The sequence below is a fragment of the Ictidomys tridecemlineatus genome, chromosome 3, assembly GCF_052094955.1.
Source record: "Ictidomys tridecemlineatus isolate mIctTri1 chromosome 3, mIctTri1.hap1, whole genome shotgun sequence".
Classification (NCBI taxonomy): Eukaryota; Metazoa; Chordata; class Mammalia; order Rodentia; family Sciuridae; genus Ictidomys; species Ictidomys tridecemlineatus.
Window position 1 is genome coordinate 180,111,080 of NC_135479.1, and position 26,677 is coordinate 180,137,756.

Genomic DNA, 26,677 nt, shown 5'->3' on the forward strand with positions numbered 1-26,677 from the left:
ATCTACAAATTCAACAGATTCAGAAAAATATGGCAAGGAAAGGATTTCTTCCTCTAGCATTCATCTCCTCTCTGGCTTTGAAGGTCATGGTGTTAAATGTTTGAGCTTGGTTTTTTTGGACTAGATGCGTGATATTAATAGTATTACTAGTTCTGAGTTCATGAAATCACAGGCGCCAGACTAAAAATATTAAAAATTTAAGAATTGAACAAAAATCAAGTTATCAATTCTATCCCCAGAGTCAACATTCCAAAGTCACCCATCTCCACCTCCAATCACAACTTCCTTCCCTGGAACACTTTGTGATGTACTAGAACTTTCTTTCCACCAGCTCAAAGAGATTTTTTTTTCCCCTTCTTTAGCTTTTCAGCAGTGGGAGGGATCTTTAATCCTGTGCTGTCTCATGACAGAAAACTCTCCAGAATGGGAAATACCCAGCCTCAGGCTGCATTCACTCTGGCATGAGTAGAACTTTCTTATTTTGGTCAGAGGCCTGTCTCTGAGCTTTTCGATGTTGGTCAGTGCCCTGCCTCACCCATTTCAGCTTCTCATCCACTCTCAGGGATCATGCTTATTCTCTAAAAAATCTTTCAAGGAGCTGGGTTCTCCTTCTTAGACAAGAGTGGGTTGTGGGGCTGGCTGTCATAGGCTGCTCTTCTTCTATTGCCACACACTAACAGAATGAGGATGACTCTTGAGTTGTTGATGCCTGGAGCCAGATATTGTTGGAGTCCCAGGTTAGCAGTCACTGTCATGGACAGTGGCCCTGATAATTTGCTCTGTGTTCCAATTCTGCCGTCTTTTGCTTAACTTTTGTACTGGTGTATTTTGATGTGAGTCTGATTCACTAATTGTTCAGAATTCAAACTTGAAATAGTCTTGTCAGGATGAAATGCCCTGTTCTTACCTTCTGGAAATGGACAAGAATGGATTTTTTTGTTCTCTGAAAAGTCTTGAGAGGATCTGTGTATATCCAGGCTTGGGAAACCCATTTGCCTAAATAAAATTGTCCTGTGTCCAAGCTGAAGTTTGAATCTGGACGTGTCCTTCTCTAATGGAGTGCTGGAAAAGCAGCTCCCTGTGTGCATAGATAAAATTAGGTAACTAAGACTCATAATAGTTCATAGCGAGGATTGAAGACTTCCCTAACTCGATGCATGTATTGTTGCGCTTTGTCAGTGTGGACTTGGGGTCATGATCATGATCTATCCCTATCCCATGATTTTTGAGTCAACTGAGAAAACAAAGGTATCAAGCAGTTGAAAATGGCATTATTGGTATAGTCATTAAGGAGGTAGACTTGTATCCTAGATTAGGTTAACTGCTACAACTGGACTTTTTACTACCTTCAGCTAAATTTACATTTTGGGAGATGCAGTCCCAGGGAAAATCTGAACCTCAGAGAAGATTCCCATAAACATCTTTATCACAGTTCAGAACCCCATTACTGGGAAAAGAGACTGATGAATGCTCAGACTTTTCTCTAAAAAAGAATAATTTGAGGCATGAATCTTGTGTGTTTACCCTACAAAGGGCACTAGCAGGAGGAACTTCATGGGGCTCTCTGTGTGGGGTTGGCCCCAAATGAGAAGGCTCTAAGCCACATGTAGTCATTTTCTTCACCTAAATTCAAACATAAATTCAACTATCACATGAATTAGAAAGGGACCATTTTCCACAGGAAATTTTATGGGGTAGTGTTATTTGTGCATCACCTTTGTGACCTGAGATAAGACTTGGACCGAGAAAGTCTTGCTTGTTGAATTAAGGTCAGTACAGACCTTACTTCACAGAGAACTCGGCAGCTGGATGGCCCTCCATCATTGTCGTTGAGCCTAGGACATCTGCCTTTCCTATTTCTGCACTCACCAGTTATTGCTTGTGATCTGCCTCTGGTAGAAGGCCATGATAAAGTTGTCTTCATTGAGCTGAAGGCAGTTCCCAAAGAATCAACTCTTAAGTCATGAACTACCAACAGGAGGAGAATGAATGCCTCAGTCACAAAAGGCACACCACAGTATTCACCATAGAAGGACAACAACTGGGATAGTAGCTTTTCTTTCACTCTTACAACTACTTGTAAGGGATCATACGTTTCCATGTAAAAGATACAAGCTTGGAAAGGATAAGGTAGCTGAGAAGAGTGAGGGACAGTTTCCTCTATGTGATTGCATCACACTGACCTGACTCTGCAGCTCAGGACTCAGCATCAATGTTGGAGGGCTACTGAACAGCCAAAGAAGAAAGCTTTATTCAGGTGAGAAAGTCATAACGCTTCTTAAAGTCTAGATATCTAGACCACCCAAATATAGGTCGTGTTAGAGAGTAAATAAATTAATTCAACTTTTTTAGGGTAGTTTGTTAAATGACATGGTGTTTTTCTTAGCCATGGTGTTTCCATAGAGAAGTGGTCTTACTCATTTTAGGCTGCTACAAAAAAAATGACATAATCTTGGTGACTATTACTATATGATATCATTATATAGCATTAAAAACAAGAGATTTTTCCCCCAGTTTTGGAGACTACTGAGTCCCAGATCAAAGCACAGTGGCTGAGCCTGTGTCCAGTGAGGACCTGTTTCCTAGTTCATAGATGACCATTGTTTTGCTATGACTTCATATGGTTGGTGGTAGGGGCAAATGAGCACCCTAGGACCTCTTTTAAAAGGCACTATTCCCATTCATGAGGGCTCCATTCTTATGACCTGATCACCACGTTAAAGTCCCACATTCTAATACCACTACCTTGGCAGGTTAGGATTTCAATGTAAGAATTTGTCGGAGGAACCTAAATTTTCCATTCATTGCAAATGATTTAATAACTGTGGGTATATTTTTATTTTGCAGACATTTAAAGAAAATAAGGAAATCTGAAAGGTTCAACATAATATAGCATGGAATGATAAAAGAAAGTTTTGTAGTAACATGTACAGTTTGGTGCAAATGTGAAATTTTTCTGTACAGGACCAGATAATAGTTTGTTTTGCTGGATCATGTAGTCTCTGTCACCACTACTCAGCTCTGCTCAAACTGTCCCAGCCCAAATTTAAATGATATGTACTCTGTTTTAGTCAGCTTTGTTGTCACTGTGGCCAAAAGACCTGACAAGAACAACATAGAGGAGGGAAAGTTTATTTGAGGCTCATGGTTTCAGTGGCCTTGGTCCATAGACAGCCCCCTTCATATCTCTGGGCCCAAAGTGAGGCAAAACATCAAGGCAGAATGACTCTGGATAAAAGTAACTCAGGATCTTGAAAGCAGGATGAAGACACAGAAACACATACACATACATACACACACACACACACACACACACACACACACACACACACACATGGAAGGTGGGGGGGATCTCTTCATGGATAAAATATAAACCCCAAAGGCACATGCCCAGTGACGTACCTCTTCTAGCCAGCCACACACTACCTACCTACACTTAACAGCCAGTTAATGCACATCAATGGATTAATCTCTCCATTAGTTCAAAGCTCTCATAATCTAATCATTTCTCTCTGAACCTTCTTGCATTGTCCCACACATAATCTCTTGGTGACACCAAACTATAGCATACTTCCTCAGTGAAAATTATTTAGAATTATATTCTCCCAACTGCTAATGGTAGTTACTCCTGGTAGGTTAGCACGTGACCTGAGTTTTAAAGTCAGACAGCCCGATTTCATAAACTCAGCTTAGTCATTTAAAAAACAAAATAAGCAGACTCTGAGCAAATTGTTTAACCCCCTCCCAGTGCCTCAGGTTTCTTATGCATTAAAGATGCCTAATATACCATCATTTTGAGTGTTAAATGTATTATTTCAGTGAAACATTTACAAATGCTCTAGCATATAAGAGATAGTCTCTAAATTCTAGTTACATAAGAAAAGGTAAACAGACTCACTGTTTTTAAATTTAAACAATTATTATGTTGATGTACCTCACAATTAATGAATACAATTCAGTAGCTTTAAGTCTATTCACCATATTGTGTAACCCTTTTCAATATAATTCCAGAACATTCAATAACCTCAGCAAGATCTGGTGTACTCATTAGGAATCACTCCTTATTCTTTCCTATCCTATCAACCTACTATCCTATCCTATCAACCACTAGTCAATTTGCTGCCTCTATGGATTTTTCTATTCTGGTCATTGTATATAAATAGGCTCATATAGTATCTAACCTTAGGTGTCTCCATTTGCTTAATGCAATCTTTTCCAATTTCATCCATATTGTAGTACATATCATATTTTAATGGGTGGATTTATTGTATGAATATACCATATTTTGTTTATCCATGAATTAGTTGGTGAACATTTGCTTTGTTTCTAATTTTTGACTAATATGAATAATGCTGCTATGAACACTCATGATGAGTATATGTACATGTTCTCAAATCTCTTAAATGTATATCTTGTGGGATTGAGAGGCTCTCACTTTTCATTTTATGTTTCTGTATTTCTGGAAGTTTATTTTTTAAAAAATCATTTATCATATCTATAATTAATTTAAATTTCCTTTATAAATTTAGAAGTTTTATTTTTTAAAATTAATTACAGCATTTCATAATAACAGAGCTCTGTAGTTTGGTAAGTAAAATTCTTCCATAAGAATTAAGTGAAATGTTGTATCATTTCTGAAGAACTGAACTACAATGAGTTCAGTCAAGTTCTCTGGCACACGAAATGTAAAGGCCTCCTTACTGTCAGGGTTGTGTGTATGCACACCTCCTTAGAATTTGTATCCAGGGAGCCTTCTCCCCTTCACCTTGTACTGGCACTATCTCACTTATTACTCTCTTGTTGAACAGGTATTACAGTTACCTTGAGATAATCAGTGTGTTGATATGATATCTGCCCTTCTTGGGAAAATAGATCTTTGCCAAAATGCTGTTATCACAAATCTTCTATTATTCTTTCTCCCCTTTCCTTTAGCAATCTCAAAACCAGGTTCTGTGACCTCCATAGAAGCACTGATTCTAGCATGTGGGCTTAGTTGAAAAAAAGCTGTTGGACTCACTTAGCTTAATTTTTCTTCATAGTAAAAGCCATTGCTTTCAACTTTCATAAGTTTCCTCTCCCATTAAGCAGCTATGAAGTGGTTTAGTTTCAGGGTAGGTGGGACTGGAGATAATATCTAGAATGGTAAAGTGAAGGGAAGACTAATTTCAAGCAACCTCTGGATATTACATGAGCCTGCGTGCATCAGAAAGAAGAGAGTTAAGTGTGGGAGGGTTTGTGGTTGTGTATAATATATTATCAGACATGCATATGAATGCAAGAAAATGCATCTTCTTATTCACAGATTTTTTGGGTGATGACATTAATTAAATTCTGATCTAGTAATCCTCTTTCACTGGTCATAACCATTTACTTCATTTCATTGAAATGCTGTCATTCCTATTTCCTGTTATTGTCCATAATTTACCTTATGTAAGACATACAATCTTGCATTTCCCAGCCAGTTTGAATTAATTTTTCAAGTAGAATTTTGTCAATGAGTTTTTTTTTACTAAAATACAAAGTTGACTATATTTATAACTTCCACTTCATTCTCTGTATTTAAACTTACCCAAAGTAGAAGGAGTCATGTTTTGTGATGTGACTTCTTCTCTGTAAACACAAGCTGCTTGTGGCTTGAGAATGGTATTCATCTGTAGATTCACAGATTTATTTTTCTTTGTAGACCTCCTGTTATTTTAGCTAAAATTTTGTTATGAATTTATTCTCTTTTACTTTGATAAATAGCACAATAATGCAACATTATATATATATATATATTTCTCTCTCTCTCTCTCTCTCTCTCTCTCTATATATATATATATATATATATATATATATTACAGTTTACGTCCACATATTTTTTGAGATACATTTAGGTAAACTAAAATTAAAACACAAAACAACATTTTTTTATTATAACATAGATCATGAAATGTGGAGCTAAAAAGGAATAGAACACGCTAATGTTATTCTGACTTTTCCAAAAACCTACCTTAAGAGTATTAGTCATAGATGTGTATAATTAGCCCCGAGTAGTACTTTCAGTGAGGGAATCATTATATGAGACTGTTCCAAACTATGGTGTTAGCTAGATAATAAGTATTATCTGGTTGATTTCTCACTGACAAGATCTATTCAAATATCAAGTAAAATCAAGATTATGTATCACAGGAAATTGGTTTTGGTCAGGCAGAGAAAAACAGAACTACAACAGTTATCAGATCTACAAATTACTTGTGAAATTCAGATAATGAAATTTTTCTTAAGTTCAGAAAAGTATTTCTAGTACTGTGTCAGATGTTGAAGAATGAACTAGATTATTTCTGAAGAGAAATGAATGTCAATGGGCCTAATTCTTTGGCCTATGAATGGACTTTCTCTGTTAGGAAATCTGCTAAAAATTGTATGAGGAGAACCTACATTTTGATATTAGATAGGGAATACTGGGCATCACTAGGGGAGTTAGAAATAGAAGAATGTCTTTATCTATTCATTTCTTTTGATGGACACTTTGTGTCTGATAAAATCATTAAAGTGAAATCACATTAAGTAGATTTCTGAAAACTTATGGAGTAAAATACATTTAAAAACAAACTCTGGTTTACTCTGAATCTTGCAATGTGAACATCTATCAGAAGGACCATGTTTACAAATGACAAAATTATAATGGAATTTAAGTGGGAATTATTATTGCTCAAAATAGATACATAGTAGGACTCGGGTGTAGCTCAGTGATACAGCATGTGCTTACCATGTGTGAGCCTCTGGGTTCAATACTCAGTATTAAAGCAAAATTCAAGAAAAGTTTTTTTTAAATTTACTATAGAACATATAGTGTTTCATTTGTAATAGGTTAAACTCCTTCACTGGTTAAGATCATGGTAGTCAGTGCTATAAGAATGCTTTGCAATGAAATCCATTAGTAGAAACATAAATATATTTGATTTATTAAAAACAGGAAACAGTAAAGCAGGACAAGAAACAGCTGATATACAACAGCAGTAAATGGAGAATGGTTTCTCTGCATAAAAGACCAGTAGATGTCTAGTTTGACATTGCTTTTTCATCCACCTGTGAATTGTTATCTCTAGATAATATTCTGAGAGCCATGCTTTTTTTGTAGCTGGTCTGATGCTAACAAACCTGGATCAAAAAGACTGTCATTGAAAGTTCTCAAAATAACCTTGCTAAACTCTTCCAAAAGCTTTAAAAATATTACTAATTTTGTAATTTAATTGGACTATTAAAAGATTTAAAATTATGGAGCTTCATATCCAATCACTGCTGGGAGATAGTTTCTCTTTTTAAACATTTTCATTTATAAGGAAGGACTAAAGAAAATCATGAGTTACTTAAGATGCTAGAATATTCATTAGTATCACTATGCTCCAATTCCAAGCTTTATCATAAAAGAGAGATGTAGTAAGTTTGGAGAGGAATTATCAGAGATCCACAATAATAATTTAGAGGGTACTCTAGGTAATATTAAAATATCATGGCCCTATGATACTTTTAACTCTAGGGAAGAGAAGGCATCAAAGTAACAAATATTATGTAGATGCTTCATTAAAATAATTTCTCCTTTTCACTTCACCTCTTCCTATGGAACATATATTAGACCCCCGTGGCTAATACATTTGTAAAAGGTGGCTGAATTGTAAACAAACATCTATTCTTACTCTTGACAATATTATTAATTTTTATCAGTGATTAGGAAATTATGAAATCTTATTTATTGTATATTCAGAAGTTATTTCTGAATATTTGATTTCAGCAGATAGAAAAATTAAACAGCGTATCCATACAGAATCCAGTGTTAGACAGTATTTCTCAATGGCAGTAATGCTGTTCAGTAAATATTTACAGAATTTTGAATACTTACATTGAATGTGTTATTTCAGTAAGGAAAGTTAAAGTGTCACAAAGCAATAGTCGCAAATAAAAATATATATATATATATATATTAGGCAGACATTTGTGAACTAATGGAAATACTTTCTTTGGACCTTTGTAATTGTTAAGTTTTTCTTGTGTGTGTGTTTTGGTAAGGGTTGCATGGTAATCAACAACTGATTGCTTCACCCTTTCTACAAAGCTACCCCTGCCTATATATCATAAACCTATTTTCATTGAGGGAAAAAAAAAACTATCACACATATGATAAAATATTTACACACTCTTGAATGGTGTTAGTTGACTAGGGCACATGTCCAGAATGACAATTTCATGACCAGAAGAGTAATGGAAACCATGTTTGAGAAGCATGCAAAATGCCAGGAGATCCCAGCCAGATAGTGAGATGTGCAAGAAAAGCAACTGGGTGGTGAATCAGAGGGGAGAAATGCATTCCAGAGCCCTGCTGTCAGTTTCAAGTATCCATGGCTGGATTTTGCTGGACTTTAATGAAATTCCCCTGTTCTCCCAGAGCCATGTAGACATCATGCCTGTGCTCTTCCCTGGGCCTCTCGCCATAAAATAGTGTGATAATGTCATGATGCCCAATCCATGGGAATTTGCCTAAGATCCTTATCTTGCTTGATAGGACAAGTTCAGAAGCCTTCTGAGAGCATTATGAATGTTTTAGGATGAATTTGTATAGTAATGGAAATAATTGTGAGTGTATGAATTTGAATCCTTGTATAAGATATCTTGGTTAAGGGAAAATTCTATTTTCCATATATATTGTTGGTAGGAAATTAAAGAGTTGTAACCTTTAAAAAGCAGCCTGGAAAATGGAATTAACATCAAAAGTACTCATAAGCTTTGGCTCCACATTTTAATCCCTGAGTCTTCTACACATAAATGTGAGCATTTAAGGATGTTTGAATAAAAAAATGTTTAGTAATAATGTTCATAATAAGACTAGATAAGACTAGAATTCAGTGACTGTCACCAAGAGGAGAATCTATAAGTGAATTATGTTCCATGTAGAATTGCTGACTGGAAAAAATTGTAGGAAAACATATATATATGTGTGTATATATATATATATATATATATATATATTTATATATATATATACATATATATGTATATATGTATGTATATGCATATGTTTATGTATATATGTATGTATAAGAACATATATACATATATTTTATATATATACATATACATATATTTGTGTATATATATGCTTTCTTTAAACATATATATATGCTTTCCTGCTTTTATATACATATATACATATATGTGTAAATATATATGTATACACATATATTTACATATAAAAATACATACACATACATACATACATACATACATATATATCTCCTTTCTTTTTTTTCTTTAAAATCCAGAATGTGTTGGTCTGTGTGATGTGTTCATGTACATGTAATTTAATGAAAGCAGAGAAAAGTAGTTTGTCAAATCATGTTTACTTTTGGGGCTGCAATATTGGGCTCACTAATAAGAGTTTGAGGATAATGAAAGAAGGGGAGTCCAGAAAGAAGGAAAAAAATTATATAAGTACATCTGTGATATATATATATATATATATATATATATATATATATTTTTTTTTTTTATCTGAGCAGGGCCTCATGCATGACTGACAAGCAATCTACCACTGAGCTCTATACCCTCCTTCATCTCCAAGAAAGAGGTGAACAAGGAGGAATAGAAAAGAGAAAGAGATTAATTTCTCCCCAGTCACTAAGTGAATCTTAAAAAAATAATGGTCAATGCAAGGATTTTTAGTTTTTACAGAGATGTAGCAGTGTGTGTCCAGATATATGCACAGGAAAAAAAAAAGCAAAAAGATTCTGGGACCCATACCACCACTTCATAGCTGTATCATGTTGAGCAAGTCTCATAACCTCTTAGCTCCTCCTTTTCCCTGAATTCAAAACAGAAATTATACTTTCTGACATGACCCAGCTAAAAGATTGCAATAAACCCATACACATGGTTGTGTTTTCCAGATGTTGACAAGTAAAAACAAATGAAAGTTCTTGTGATTTTTGATTAAATGTTGTGAATTTTAAACAGAAAAAAGAAAATTACACTGGAGGTGTGAAGCATCAGAAATAATTTATATGCAAGCTTTAACACTTTTTTTTGTGTTTTGATTGCATCTAACTTAGTTTTTGTTCTTGACTATAAGTTGTGATATTTGTTGAAGCCAAATTTTGAAGTAGTGGTATTCACTGGTTGGCTATACAGTGAATACTGGGTGCTTTTTTTTTTTTTTTTTTTTTTTTTTTTGTTACTGGTTAGGCACATAGTGGTAAAGTGTGGTAACAAATGAAAAATAAAACATGTTTACATACATAATACATATATATGACAACAATTACCATTTTTTATATCTCCAAGACATTTTTGAACATATTTCTCTCTTTTTAGAGCACTCTGTCACATGGAATGAGAGGAGAATCAAAAAAAGACACCATCCCATTGTGCCTATGTATTGTCAAGGCATTCATCCTTTCACTCAGATGGATCAGAAAGAAATTTTAGGTGCAGAAAAGAAAGTCAGACTAGAAATGAGACTCCACAAGACTCCATTAATACCTGTTAATTTTTCAAAATTGTGAAAGATTTAGTGCATCTTCTATTTTTGCATTAATTTTGATTAATGCTAATGTGAATGAGATTCAAAACATGTTTACTGTAGCAGTTGCTGTGTAAATTGGATAGAAACTCTTGCTTTCTTAATTGCTTTCTCAAAAACAGTGAAATTAAGCAATACTATTATCTTTTAACTGTTTTCTTTAAAATTTATTTTTATTAAGTAATTATATAAACTTATGGGACACAGTAAAATATATAAAAATGTATATAAAATATTTATTGGTGAATAGGGTAATTAGCATTTTCATCTTATCATTTAATTATGTCTAGAGCCTTCTTGACAGATTTCTTAAAGGAGTTGTCATTTGCTAGCTATATTGGAAGTTGGGGCCTTTTAAAATGATACCACGGCTTCCTAAAAGAAACTGATTCTTTGTGTGTGGCGAGGGGCAGCTGTAGAGGTTTAAAATGCTCTTAGATAGTTTTGGTATGACCCTTAAAGGTGGAAAACCACACAAACCATTGGAATGTCTGTATTCAGGAGTCAGGGTCTTTCTGTACCAGCCAATCATCTTTTCACTAGTGCTCTGCTATATAGAGAATCTTCCAAAAGAACAGCTTGAATGAAGAGCTCTGTTTCAGAATTTGTTCCCAATTTTGCATCAGTTTTCAAATAGGCTGCAAAGATTATATACAAGAATTCCACATGGCCTGAAAAACTTACAGATATTCTTTATTCTCTTTCAGGCCACCTAACATTTCTCTTATTATTCTAGTTATCAACAATATAGGGTTTCACAAACAGTTGTCTGTAGCCAACATGTTCCAAATTCCTTGGCAAAAAGATGACCAAAAAAAAAAGGTCTTGCAAAGACTGATGAGAGGCAAAATATGCCATTAGATCCAGCTTGATATACTGGAGAATTAAATTCATAAATTTTGTTTGACCACAGGCATGTGTTCTAATGCTTATTTTCATGCTGGCTTTGCTCGTGGTATATCAGGTGATGCTTAGCTTATTCATAATCATTGAAGTCCAATTCATGTTTGCTAGGATTGAACAAACTCTTCTGGAAATTGTCAGAGAGTAATCTTGTGTTCATGTCACACAGAAATGAGAAAAAAAATTTAACCATGTCAGAGCAGGAATTGAGATATAAAACATATCTCATTCTTACTGAATTTTTTTACAATAAACTTTAATAAAGAGATTGGTTTTTTCCTTTTATTGATAATGGGGATTGAACTCAGGGCCACTCTTCCCTGAGCTACATCTCCAGTCCTTTGCATTTTTTAAATTTTAAGTCATGGTCTTTCTAGATTGCCAAGGCTAGTCTCGAACTTGTGATTCTCCTGCCTTAGCTTCCTGAGTCACTGGGATTAGAGAAAGTGATTATTTAAACCAAATGCACATTTAAAAGATGTTTGTATTCCAGCAGTTCTTAAGTAATTTTTAAAATTGTGAAGTTTTAAATATTTGATACTCCTAGATACTGTGTTTCCTGTGTGGTTATTGTATCCCTAATGATATTTTTGTGGATCCTGATTAGCTTTTCCTCTGGTTGGATTATCTATTTTCTGAATCGTAAAGCTGTCACTGCATAACCTAGAAACCTCTTTAAAGATGCATGTTTGGCTGCATTTGTTATCCAACAGATGTCTGAATAGTTAGAATCTCTTGAGAGTATTATAACTTGTGGTTTCAGTTACAATAAGTGATCCAAACTTTTTTTTTTTTTTTTGTCTTGCTCCTCTCTGTTCTGGGAGAAAGTCTGTAGAAGAAATTACAAAGAGTATTCTATTTCACTCTTTCCCATTCCCTTCTTTCTTCATTCTTTGTCTTCAAAGTTTCTTTGTATCTGCTTTTGAAGTTGAGGTCACTGAATTGGTAAATAGTTGCATTCCATATTGTGTCTCGTGATCCTCAGACTCTATCACCTAAGAGGTTATGAATCAAATTTGAGCCTGGTAAATTGCCACAATGATCAAAAACCACCTCACTCTGTGATTTATATTTTATGTTTGTCCACAAGTTCAGTTTTCAAGTGACTTCTTCAGATTGGTAACTCTGTATCATGGTGCCTTAAATACTCGCCAGTTTACGTTCCAGCTGCACATTTTAACATGGGCCAGTCTGAGAAAGCTGCTGATACTTAAAGGTGAAGGCTAGAGATTTTGTGCTGAGAAGGGCTCATGGTTTGAAGGAAGGAAGGTTCTGAGAGGAGAGACAGATGGCAGAGGATTGCTGTCTAGATCTAGGAAAACAAGAGCTAGTGGAAAACACCTGGGCAGTGAAGAGCTTGTCACCTGTAATGCTTGCCTTAGGTATGCAGGTGCCCCACTTCCAATGACACTGTAAATTATGGCCTACTGGTAACATCAAGTTTGCTGGAGTTTACATTTCTACTTCTTTTTTGAATTTGAGTTTAAAGACATTTTGACAAGTTCAGACAGTTCTCACCTGATTGTTTCTGACAGTGCTACTACGTGGAGATATTTAGTGGATTTTAAATGTGCCTCGAGAAAATCTCTCTATAGATAGAAAAATGTCTTTCTGCTGGAAAGTTATGCAATCACAACTGGGAGTCTTTTATTAATATTTTGGTGTGCAAGAGTTATAATCAAAAGAAAGTCATTATCATTAAAATGTCTAATAAATAAATTTTATCTTTGATCTGGTCCAAGAGGAATACATCTTATTTTTGATGATTTTAAAAGGAATTATTATCCATCATTTACATATTAAATATGAATATAGATTATTAAAAAGGCAAAAATATTTGTAATACATTAGAAAAAATTTTTCACATACCTAATATACAAAAAAAAAAACACACTTAGAACCAGTGAACAAATTGCTTTTTAAAAAGCCCCCCAAAATTGGCCAAAGATAAAGTACAGGAAAGAAACATAATGTCTTATCTTCACTAATTGTGAACGAAATCCAAGTGGAAACAATTAGATATTTTATATAAATCATAAGTAGTAGCAAAAATGTAGAAATATAGGTACAAACACACATTGAGCTTGTATTTAAACTGATTGCCCTGAGGCTCAGACGCAAATGCAGTTGTAGGATCATTTACAAATATATAGATTAAAAGGTCGAATGTTTTCTCTAAAATGCAGAGCATAATCTAAAATGGTGGATGGGGTATATAGAAGAAAGATCAGTGGAGTAGATCAGGGTACTGAAGGGAAGGGAGGAAGGATGGGATAGAGACACAATGGAATGAATATGACCTAACTTTCCTATGTACATTTATGAATATACCACAGTGAATATCTCCATCATATACATTCACAGGACACTAATAAAAAGAACTATAAATTAATAACAGATCAGTAGATTTTAGGAAGGGGAACAGAAGGGAAGGAGGAGAGAGGAAGAGGAAGTAATGGGGACTGAATTAGAGCAAATTATATTCCATGCCTTTATAATTGTGTTAAAATGAATACCAATGTTATGTATAAGTAAGAATACTAATGTTATGTATAACTAAGAAGAACCAATAAACAAGTATGTATGCTTGGATTCAGCAATGATACAAATATATTCTACAGAATTTATAACTACTAAAATATTCACATAAGTGATAAATGTGTGTGTGTGTGTGTGTGTGTGTGTGTGTGTGAATACACCCATATACACATATACACCTGTATATGTGTATATGGGTGTATTCAAATGATGTATTGCTATGGAAAATTGAGTAATGACATACTGTGGAGTAAATACTGTGACGCTTTCAGAAGGATAGGGTGAGCTGTGCATACTGAAATGTGATGGTTTTCCAAGATAATATTGCTGGTGAAATAAGCTGCAGCACAGTATAAATGGTGGTGGCCTGTGTACATAGATCCAGTATATACTCAGCATGTTGTCTGATGACAAGATGATATTATGTAGAGTTTTTCTTTTATAAATACTATTTATATTGAACTTTTAAACTAGAATTTTATGATGTTTTAAGATTCAAAAAACAAAGATGTTTTGAAAACATTTAAAGGATATTTCCATGGTGGGTAAACCTGATCTGTTTTGACAGTCACCTACAATAAAATCATAGTTGCCAAAGTGGACAACTTTTTTTTTTTCCTATATTTTATGCCTTTAAGTTGATAGTAGGGTGCTATGTTCACATAGGACTTAATTAGAAATTCTTAGTTTGAACTTAAACTGATTGTCCTCAGGCTCAGACACAAATGCATTTGTAGGATCATTTACAAAGATATTTTAATAAAGTGATAGAAAATAGCATGACTGTTTCTTGCATGTCTTTGTGTTCATTTGTCACTGTGTCAATATGAGCTATCAGGTTGCTGGTGAAGGTTGGCTGTCTTAATGCAGTATCCAACACAGTGTTGTATTTATTTAAGTTTGCACTAAGTATGACTTACCTTTACTAAAGCATGGGTAAAGTAGAGGATTCATTTTGCTAAAATACAGAAAAAGAATTACCATCTTATCATTCTAATGGCAAGCATTCTTTTCTAAGTGACATATAAACTTGTAATATCTACAACCTGAAAGTTGATATTTATTCATTTAAATGCTTTCTTCACTTTTAGGTCATGGGATGTTCTACACACACTCCCAGAGTTTATGTTCCTATTTCTCTTCTATTTTTATCAACAGTGTGTTTCCCATTTTATGGTTACTTCTTTTATCTCCAGCAATAAAAATAATTGGAAGCACATTCAATGTAAAGAGCTGTGGTCAAGTGTGTTGTCAAGTGATTATGCTTCCTTAGAAGTAGAACATGTTTCTCTAGTGGAATGTGACTCTGACAATCAAGATAGTCCCCACAACCAAGCTGTGCAGAGGTGCAACTTTTTCAGTTACCTAATTGATTGTTTCTATGTAATTGCAGAAAATTTTGCTTCATTTATTCTGATTATTATTGGTCCAATCTGGTGATATCTCCATTGCTCTCCATTCAAAAACAGCTCCCATTTACAGCTGACACCTCTTCTCAAATTATTTCTTTGCGCTTTCCCTGTGGTTGCCCCTGTATTTCTAGGAAGTTATTAGATTGAAAAACTTGTCAACTAATAGGTTGCTGTTTACTTCTGGGTGTGGTCATTTCATTTCTATTCTGATCCTGTTTCTTGATCTACCTCCTGAAGTATGGTCTGATTCTCTGTGCACTCTCTGTGCTGTGTCTCCCCCTATTAAACTTGGTGGTGAGTTCAGTTTCCTTGTGTTTGTGATCATTCAAAATGCTCCTCTGATGTGGTCTGAGCCCTTTCTTATGCTTTAGGGTACTTATGGAAACCATCAGCAAAGCCCATCATCATTCCCTCTGTGCCAGTTTCTGTACCCTTCTTGATTTGGGGTACGTGAAAACTTTAGGATGTATTCACAAAACTCTAGGAATTGGAAATTGAAGAGCAGGAAGTTTCCAAGCTTTTCATACTTAGACACAACCTGTTGCTATTCTCTATCCTTATTCCTATAGCCTTTTGCAAATCTGTGAAGATGCACCCTCCTCAAATCATAAAGAGCTTATGATTTTTCCTGTTCCCAATAATGGTAACTTGTTATTTGTCATCAGTTTTATAATCTGGACGTTTGTTTCTCCTCCTAAATTCACATGTTAATATTCTGTCCCCTATGGCTATGGTATTAGACCTTTGGAAGGTGAGTGGGCTCCCGGGAAACAGCCCTCAGAAATGGAATCAGTGTCCTTATAATGAGGCCTCTGAGAAACTCCAAACCCTTTCTACCTTGTTGAGGACACACTGAGAAAATGCCTTCTTTGAATCAGAGAGTCCTCTACCAGATGTTGTGTCTCTAGTTGCCTCAGATCTTAGATTTCCCAGACTCCAGAATTATGATGAATAAATATCTGTTGTTTATAAGCTACTCAGTTTATGTCTAGTGATTTGTTTTAGCAGCATGAACAGACTAAGACTCAGATTTTTTAAATTTTGAAAGGAAATCAAATTTTGAACCTCTTCAAGTTGACCAAGATTTCTCTCTTGTCCCTAATTTTCCCAAGTATCTATTCTTGTGTCTACCTTTTTCTTCCTTTCCTTCTCTGTTGGTCCGGTGGTAGTGCTGGTGGTATTAGAGTAGAAGTGAGGACATGCATCTATGAGTTTTCATTTTCTCTCAGGCTTTTCTGTAAACTGAACTTCAGACTCAGGCTCTGAAGCCAACAATTTGATGTCTTTGTTCCCTAGTTTTTTTCTGACAAATACCTCAGGAGTCAAATAAATGACCACTCTATGTTTTAAAAATTCACAATGGTGAAGTCTGGTGGTGGTAGTGGGAAGAGTGGTCACATTAAAGAAAAAAACATAGAAAAACACATAGAAAAACACATCCGTTGATAATGGCATACACATTATATCACTGAAGAGACCTTTATCTGAAGCATAATGCATTACCGTGTATCGTTTATTGCATCTTGGGAAAAAAGTCACATGTTTAGCTGTTGCAAAATCACTGAGACCTATTTTGTTAATTCCTATATCAATTCTACTAAATGAGGGTGTTTCTAAACAGTGCAAAAGAAATTAAAAAAGAAAACAGCAACAACAACAAAAAAAACCAGACTGACTTTTCCTTGAATTGATTCTGAAGAAGTTTCTTACTTGAAGAGTGGAGAGGATTAGGGCAATGCCACAGCCCACAGCCAACATATACATATAGGTGAGCATATATGTTGTGATTAGGGCTGCTGACACTGACATCAAACACCTCTTTTAAAATTCTCCCTTCCCACCTAATAGTTGCATAACTTCTCTTAGTTTCAAAATTCTCATAGATAAAGTGAATATTATCCCAGCATGGTTGGGAACATTGAAAGAGACATTTCATGTAAAGCGATTAGTACAGCACCAGGCATATTCAGGCCCTAAGAAAGTGTCCGCTAACATCATTTTTATGTTGTTTATTTTCTCTTCTAGATATCTCACAGGCTAAAACAATAAAATTAAAACCGAATTTCCATAAAAGAAAGTAAGCATAGTTGATTTCAAGTAGCTAGTAGTCTCAGGAAGTGGTGTGAACTCATTCCATGGAGGCTTGAGTTAAGAAGTAAAGAGGCAGCAAAATCCTAAATAGGAGCAAAACTGGTGGAAGACTGGATTCTGTTGTGGCAAGAACATTTGGGAAATCCCAAATATATATGGACCACACAAAGATCATGGTTTAACAGTTTTGTCCCCTCCTTTCTCAGGAATGCTAAATGTACTGGCTAACCATTAAATATCTTGATCTACCCTTCGTGATTGTCTTTTAACTAGAAAAATTATTATCCCTGCTTATCTGTTGAACTTAGAAGGGTCTTTTGTTGGAGGTTGCTCATTTTCTTGTGCATCACTCATGCCTGTTTTGAAATTAAGATATGAATTCCTGGTAATTAAAGCAAAGTTTGATTTATATCTCATCACAAAAGAAACAGAACTCCAAGTATCTATTAGATATGTAGTATTTTTGGGGCCACAGATGAATTGATTATTAAAGGGGTTTACATTGCAGTATTGCAGAGATGTGGAAATAAAAACCAAAGAGATGAATTTATAATGAGAGGATGCCTTCTGTTATTCTGTTTGGAAAATTCGGGGCTATCTTAAGTAATCCAATACTTGTGTATGGCAAAAAACTAATGCAATTTTGAAGGAGTCATATGTCTTTGCAAAGCAAACCAGGGATAGCCTTTATTTAAAAAGAAAAAAAGATAGTCAAACCACTTGATGATTGCAATAATATTCATGACTTGCAGTGCTGACATCCTATAGATTGATGCAGTCTTCAAGTGTGGAAACACTGAGTCATACAGAAGATGAGACGTTTTAATAATGAAAAAAATATTTATGTAGTCAGCAGATTGTCAGTAAAGGTGGTTTAGATTATAAGAGTCACCCAACAGAGACTATGTCAGGTTGCAAATTATTCTAACCACAGAATCATTTGAAAATGAGTAAAGCAAACTTCGAGTGACTTGATACAACCCAGATCCTTTTATTTCTTCTTCTCCTCCCTTTTTCTTTCATCCCCCTCTCTCTCCCCTTTTGAAATTGGAAAAGAAAAGTATTGATTATGCGTCTAAACATAATGCCAGTATGCCTAAGGGAAAAAAAAATAAAGACCGTATCTTTTTTCTTTTTTTCTTTTTTTGCATTTGGGATGTGTTGCTTTTTCCTTTCCCAGTGCACTAATTCGAAATAGAATGTAGACAGACTTGAAATTCTCTGTGTTGTCTCTTGATCTCATCTTTACTGTTCCATTTGTCTGACATCTGACGGCTTGCATTCAATGACTAATTGTGTCTGGTTTTGACTTATTTGATAAAATTCTTCTATAAATTGAGATACAAGGAATATTTTAGTAAAAGGCAAAAGATTTATACGATCTGAAGAGAAACCAGAGTAAGTTGGAGAATATCATGCGAAGCAAAATAAGCCAATCCCACAAAACTAAAGGCCAAATGTTTTCTCTAATATGCGTATGCTAATTCACAATAAGGTAGGGGCACTAGGGAAGAATAGTGTTATTTTAGATTAGGCAGAGGGAAGTGATGAGAGGGAAGGGGAGGAGATGTAGGGCTAGGAAAAATAGTAAAATGAAACAGACATTAATACTGTGTGTATATATGTGACTACATGATCAATATGATTCTGCAACATGTATACTCCAAAAAATGAGAAATTATATCCCATCTATGTATGATATATCAAAGTGCATACTGTCATGTATAACTAATTAAAACAAATATAAAAAATTAAAGAATAAATAGTTTAGTAATAATAAACCCTTAAAACCATACTGGGTCATTTAACTCTTTAATTTTTGATGTCCACCCAGATTTATAACAGTTTTGTGTTAAGAGTCAGGAGAATATCCTGAGACCCTCACACCCACATATCTGCAGTCAAATTCCATTCCTCCCCACTTGTTTCTAAGGCTTCCATTTATATTTTGATGTTTGATTCTAAAGGATTTAAGAGTATGTTTGGGGTCTTCACTCTTCCAAACAATATGCTTTAGATAGAAAAATAAGGGGAATTGAAAAGGTGATGGATATGTTAACTAATTTGACTGTGGTAGTTATTTCACAGTATATAGGTACATCAAAGCCTTGTGCTACATGCATGCCTTAAATATATACATCTATACTTGTCAATTATACTTCAATAAAGCTGGAAAGAAAAATGCAAAACAAAATCTAAATGACTTCAAGTGGATATAAGCTAGGGATGCTATGCTAATTACTCCTATCAGATATCAGTCAACTGCATTAAACTTACATCAGAGTCATATTTTCTGGTTTTATTCTTTGATAAACTTTCCAATTTGAGCTATAAGTTGAAATGAAACTATGTTCTCATATCTTCCTTTAGATACTGTTTTTTGTTTTTCCACTGACAATTCTAAACTCCATTTTAGCCATAATTTATTTATTTTGAGACTAGGAATTGAATTGAAGGTACTTAAACACTGAGCTACATCCCCAGTCCTTTTTTTTTATTATTATTTTAATTTAGAGAGAGGATCTGGCTGAATTGCTAAGAGCCTTATTAAGTTGCTGAGGTTGACTTTGAACTTGAGATCCTCCTACCTCAGCCTCCCAAGTTGCTGGGATTACAAAATCTGTGCCATTGCTTTTAGTATAAATTCATATAAATCTGGCTTTTAGCTATAATTTATACTAATTTCATTGTGGAACATATTTCAAAACAATATAATTTGTTTATCATTTTAGTCCTGAAGTATCATTTTTTTTGATAGTGACTAAACTATTAAAATATTGCTAATATACCCCAAAGTTTGGCTATCATTTTTTTCTTCAAAATATCAGTTCCTTTTGAAATTACGAATAAAATTATTGTTTATGTTTTTGGATATATTATTCACTCAATACCAGGAGAAAACTCATAGCTAATATATCTGTCTATATATTTTATAATATATAATATATATTACTGCACAAATGACACTTATATAGAATTTTTGTCACATATTGTGTTGGTACGCCTTTTGAAAATTGTGAATAGAAGCCCAGGATTTTCTTAGAGACTAGGTTGTCTTGAGGTCATTTCTCACAGCTGCCTGTATTCTTTTTGGCTTTTATATCCAATGCATTGCAGGTTGTGCACATTTTTGAGTACAGTGTGTATTCATATCTACATTCTTCTTTTCTAGGTCTGCAGCATCAAGACAAGAGCAAGGAATCACCCTGGTACTGAAGCATCCAGTGTTAGCAAGTCAGGCTGCAGCCTGAATCCAAAGGCCCACTGGAGAAAGATGCCATTGGGATTTTCCATTCCGCAATGGGACAAAAGAAACGTGGAAGGAGAAGCGGAAGTGGCAGGCAGTTTACTTTGGTTTTGAACCTTTTCTGGAGAAAGCAGAGTGGGTCCTAGTCATTGAAGAAAAGCAGTTTTAATTTTTCCCTCATCTGAGCCTTTGTCAACTGTGCAACTCTTCCTTACTTTCTTGCTTTTACCAGTACTTGGGATAGTTTTTGTGTCATTTTTTTTTTTTTCCAACTGGCCACCTTGTCAGGAAAAGATGAACCACAAATGAAAATGTTCATTCTTTCAGGAATACAATTTTGTAGTTCTGTGTGCATCTATTTTTGTAGAAATACAGAAAGTTTGGTTTAGCATTGATGGGCTATTTTGGGGGGATGTATTTTTTTTTTTAATATTGTAACAATTGTTGAGTTCTGTTTAAAGAACTTGATCTCAGAGAAGCACTGGCAAAAATGTTTAAATGCTTATCTTTCAAATGTGTGTGATATGTTCCTGTCTGTGCTTTCTAGGTTACCTCAAGTGTTCAGTATTTTCTCCTTTCAACAAAAGTAGCTATATCACAGCCAAACCAATGCAGTATTGTTTTTACATTAAATGTCAGTGAAGATTTAATTCCATGCTAGCTCACTTAGTTTTGGGTGATATATATAACTTTGAAAGGGAGATTTTTTTTTTTTTTTGGTCAGGGGGTGGAACACACTAAAGAAAGTATTTCATTACTTTGATTTCTCCCAAAGAGTCCTTAGAAGTTGACTAAGAAGAAAGTTTGCACAAACTTTCAGTTAGATGGAAAATTTACTTATAGTACACTCCTCTTTTTAGTCCATCCAACTTTGATAAATCAAACCAGAGTTTTAATACAACTACTTATACTGGGATAAATATATATTTAACCATGAGATCTGTACGTGCCAATGACTTATTTTCTGTGTTTCTTATTACTCATTAGTGGCAATTTCAAAAGTTATTTTTAAGTGATTTTGAAGGAATAATATCTAGAAAGATACTAGACATATCACAAAGCCCTGTCTATTTCTGATCATGCCACTCATCATTGCAAATTGAAAAAAAAATCTATAAGTAATATTTTCAATAGCATTGTGCAAGCCATTTTTTGTTATTGTTCAAATTTAGTTTTACTTGCTTCAATCCTTTTAAAAATTTAGGGCAAAATATAATTTATATTGGGATTATTTATGTTTATACCACAGTTACTGAAATTGGGCTAAAAATTTTAAATTTGAGGATACAATTTGATGTGGCCCTCAGGATCTAACTAAGATTTTAAAGTAAAAATTATCATTATGACACTATTAGGGAAAGATTAGGATTAAGAAGTTGGCAGCTATTGATAATGTAAGGAATTTAAAGACAAAATTCTCTCCTCTTTTCAACTGCTTTCAGGGCTTCATATAAAAAGTCAATGTAATATAGGTGTTTTCATTTGATAAAAAGTTTCTCAAGTTTCTCATATCTCTCTCTACCAATAAGAAATCAGATTTTCAGTGAAGTGATACTAACATCTTTAGTTGCATATATAATATATGTGAATAAACATTGACAAGACAACATGCTTAGGTAGACAGAGTTCTCATATGTAATTTTCAAATATTATCTTGGCTATGTTTTGTGCATTAGTCTTCTTTCCTGATGCATTCTTTGACTTGTAAATCTGTACACTCTTTTGTATTCTCATCACTCCATATTTTGCTTCTCCTCAACAATATACACATTTTTCCAATGTGAAGTCCAAACTTGAGGAAGCTTCCACTCATAATATAAACTTCACTTTGCAGGGAAGTGGCTTGATTAAACTATGTACATTTTGACCTATAATTTGATTTGATGCAATTTTTTTTGTAATCTGCCAAATATGTGGAGCACACAGTTTGATGAATCTATACAATTTTTGTCTTGAGTTCTCTTGAGTTTTCAAAAACAAGCATTCAGTAGTTCCCATGGGATGACTCACTGGGGATTATTTATTTACCTCCTCTTCCCTAGGCATCTATTAACTTCCTTTGCAATTTTCTTAGAACAGTGTCATACTTGAACTCATTCAGATCATTCAATTGGATTTTCTCAATTAAGAAGGGGGAAAAAAAGCATTAACTCTTTGCTTCTTTCCTTTGTCTCCATTGAATTGAATTGAAAGAGTAACAACTGGCTTCATCCTGATTTTAGACTTTGTTCTATCTCTCTCTGTTAACTATGGACAAAACATTTCTTGGCTGTGGCAACCTGAGAAAATGAAGAACCCCAATTATTTTTTACATAGGAAAATTTCCATCAATAAGCTATCTCATTGAGAACAGGCTCAGGTATTGTTAGCACACCGCCACCAAAGGAGTGGATCAAATTTGAGTAGAAAGAGGCAAGAGCCTACTTACAAATTCTCTTAATTGTTTGGCATCCCTTAGTCCTGCCATGTCACCATTACTACCAGAAGTTATAAAATGGGATGGTTTGTAATTTAGCACAATAATCTGAATTTCCTTTACATTTAAAATACTATCATTTTCTAGGTCTGTTTTTCCTCCCATCAAAATGCTACAGCTGAACTTATAGGTTTCTAAATTACTTTACTGAAGGCTATCAGTGGTCTTCCTAACTTGACTTAGACCCTTGAATCTTTTACAAAGGATGCTCCACTGCAACTATCTAAAACTCCTAAGAAGTAAATACTGGAAAATCTTCTCATTTATTCTCAATCTAATCTGTGCTTCCACCTCTACATTGCCAGGAGCTAAGAAACAACATAATGTTGGCAAGTTAGGATCCTAACAAGAGATGTGATGCTTCGTTGTTAATTTGAAAAGAGACTGTGTAAACTTTTTAAAAACTAGTATGTTTTCTTAGATCAGCCACCCTCTCTTCACTGTCTGCTCTAATTTTTCTCCTACTCTTTGATCATAAGTTCATTTACATTATGCTAAACAAAAATGGCCAAGATTGTTCAAAAAATGTACAAAATGAGAATTAGTGAATTGCAAATAATTAAGGAATTGATTTCTTTGATTTTATAACATTTGAAAAGAACTCTAGAAACTATTATAAATGATACCCTTAAGGTGGTCATTATTTATTATGCCAATAATGTTTGCCCATTTTTATTCTGAGATTTGCAGAATATGTGACAGAGTCTAGTCTTTGAGTTTCTGTCTGGCTTGACATTTTAAGAAGCTACATTCTATTCCTCAGTGTCCTTTTATTAAATAGTATTTGCTGAATTAAGCCACTGGGAGCAGTGGCATTTTGTGGTGGAAAAGGAAAGTACACATGTTTGAGTTTTGAGTGGGAGATGAGTAGGGAACAGAATAAGTTAATGGAAGAAAGTTTGGATATTAGGCCGTTCTTTGAATTCTGGCTTAGCCACAATGTAATGTGTGATTTGGGACTTCACTTATTTACCTCTTAAGTAAAATGGGATACTAATTCCTAATAGGCTGCAGAAGTGGTAAATCATACATATATAAAAATAAAAGCTGGCTCACATTATGTGCTCAACAAATGACAGCTATCAAAAAATGTCCATGAGATGAGTAATTAAGTCATTAAATTGACCTGCCAAATGTCCCTTATCTTTACTTTCCATATGCATTTCTGTAGCAACCAAATAGATACATGACTGCTTTTCTGAAGGCCCAACTTGGAGTTTTCTCACATATTTCACAATGTAATTCATCTAGGGTCCCTATGTATTGCTATCTCCAAAATTAAGAGGATAGTGACATTAAATCATCAAAGTTTATGTTTTTCAGTTATATTTTGAGTTTACTTGGCACCTGGAATAAGAACGTGTCATCTGAAGTTATCCAAGTTTTTCTTTTTTTTTTTTTTTTAATTTGCCTTGGAGAAAAAGTTGCAAAATATGGTGGAAAATATATCCCCCCATGAACTCATGAAAAGGAGGGGGAAAACAACCCTTTACAATCTCAGTCAGCAAATTTACTCTACTCGAGAAAAAAAGAAACAACTTTATTGGAAGCAGATGTTGACACTGTGTCAGTTATTGAAGATGGAAAGAGTTCACTCGAACCATTGCAGTTACAAAGGGTATTGATGGCAGTTAGAATCCCTGTGATGAATCTCCTTCGCAGCTGACAGGATAGTAGAAACTATGGGACCAAAATGAAATCACCCTGCCAATTTTAATGGACAGGACCATAAAGACTCAGATTTTTTTTCCTCCCAGCAAGATAAAAGATATATATACATATATATCTTTCAGAAAATATAAGACTTGTTTGAGAGAGAAATTATAGTTTACTCTCTAGAAACATTGAAAGGCTTGAGAGCTCTTTCAATCCATTATCAAGGCATTAAAAATGTGGTTAAAATGTTTTTAGAAAAATTAGGATCATGTTTTGATCCAAAATTTATGTTGAAAATGAATATATAAGCTATAAAAGAGTTGGATGACTCTGGTGATGGGGATATAAGTGGCATCTGCAAGGAAACCTCAATCTCAACAGCTTCAAAAGGTTAATGTCTTGGTTATGTGGTCGTAGAGAGCGGTCAAAGAACAGATTTTTTTTAGAAGTTTGCATTAAGAGTTTTCTTTTAGTGGTTCTGGGGATTTTAAACTTTTAGAGTAGCCATTATTGCTAAATGTCTTAATTTTCTTATTTCCATTGTGCTTTTTTGTTTGCTTGAAAACTATTTTTATGATTTCAAATAATCAAACTAATATTCACTTGAAATCTCAGATTAATTTGATTAAATAAATTTATGTAAATCTCTTAAAATTCCATGAAATTCTAATACATTTAAGTATCATTCACCAATTCCTTTGTCTAAGGAAACCTTCTAGAAAAAGGCAGGTCATCATCAATTATCTTCCTTTTTAACAATTTCTGGACTACTAAATTTAGGTCTAAGAATAATTTTTTTAGAATACAAGACTCTTTAGTTAGTTGTTTGGTATATGCATAAGATGTGAAGTTTTCTATTGATCTCTTTATACTAATAGAGTTGTACATTTTCTATGTTGCAGCTAGAGCAAAAGTTAATGGTTATTTACACACTTGATTTAATTTCTTAGGCTATGTACAATCTTGAATATTCTATCTGATTTTAAAATATTCCATTCAGTTTTTTTTCAGGATATACAATATAGGGAAATGTTTTCATGTGAATTATTTGTATAATTTTAAAGTGCATATATTTAAAGGGGAAATATGGAGTAAATTTGGTATTGCATAAACATAGGTAAAGTCAAATTTTTCATAGAGGAAAAAAATACACAGTATGCTACACTTTATTTTATTCACTTGATTAGGTAATCTGAAAACTCATAACAAAAATATTATCTTATGGCATTGAAATACATTCAAATCCAGATTTGTTAGTTTTGTCAGAAATTATCCTACCTTAATTATATCTGATTTCAGAGAGGAAAATTAACTAATATTAGTTATGCTGTCATTCTTAATTAACAAAAATATGTAATTCATAAAACTTTAGGCTTTATAAAATAATTATGAAATCATATGTTTTGTTTCTTTGTGGGAGGTTGGGGAAGAGACTTTTTCATTTCTATTTGCTCTTTAAATGCAGGACTCATACCTATGTGTCAATGATATAAAATGATGGAAATTTTTGTAATGAAAAAGATGTCATTATCTTCAATTTGTTCAATAAATAATTTAATGTGAATTTAAAGTTTATATTTTAATGTAGTTTTAATGTTGATTTGATCTGAATTTCTTAAGAATTGGCTAAATTCTTTTTTTGTTTTCTTCATTTTTAAACAACTTATAAATATCTTTCAAAATTGTGTCATAGGCTTTCAAATTATGAGGTTATTATTTACAGCCAAGACACATATGTTGCAGTGTAGAGTGGTGTAGAAAACAAATGTTTATAATGAAAGGGGAAGTGGGATGGCTTA

General features: G+C 33.9%; 1 protein-coding gene across 3 annotated transcripts in view; it reads left to right on the top strand.

Moving 5' to 3' along the window:
• Nucleotides 1-26,442, top strand: part of Vgll3 (vestigial like family member 3) — a 48,304-nt gene extending 21,862 nt beyond the window's left edge. For all 3 annotated transcript variants that reach the window (XM_005334175.5, XM_040286938.2, XM_040286939.2), the window contains exon 4: nt 20,672-26,442. In XM_005334175.5, coding sequence (XP_005334232.1) covers nt 20,672-20,715 — 44 coding nt within the window. In that variant the 3' untranslated portion in view covers nt 20,716-26,442. The remainder of the gene's footprint in view (nt 1-20,671) is intronic.
• Nucleotides 26,443-26,677: the final 235 nt, after the last annotated feature.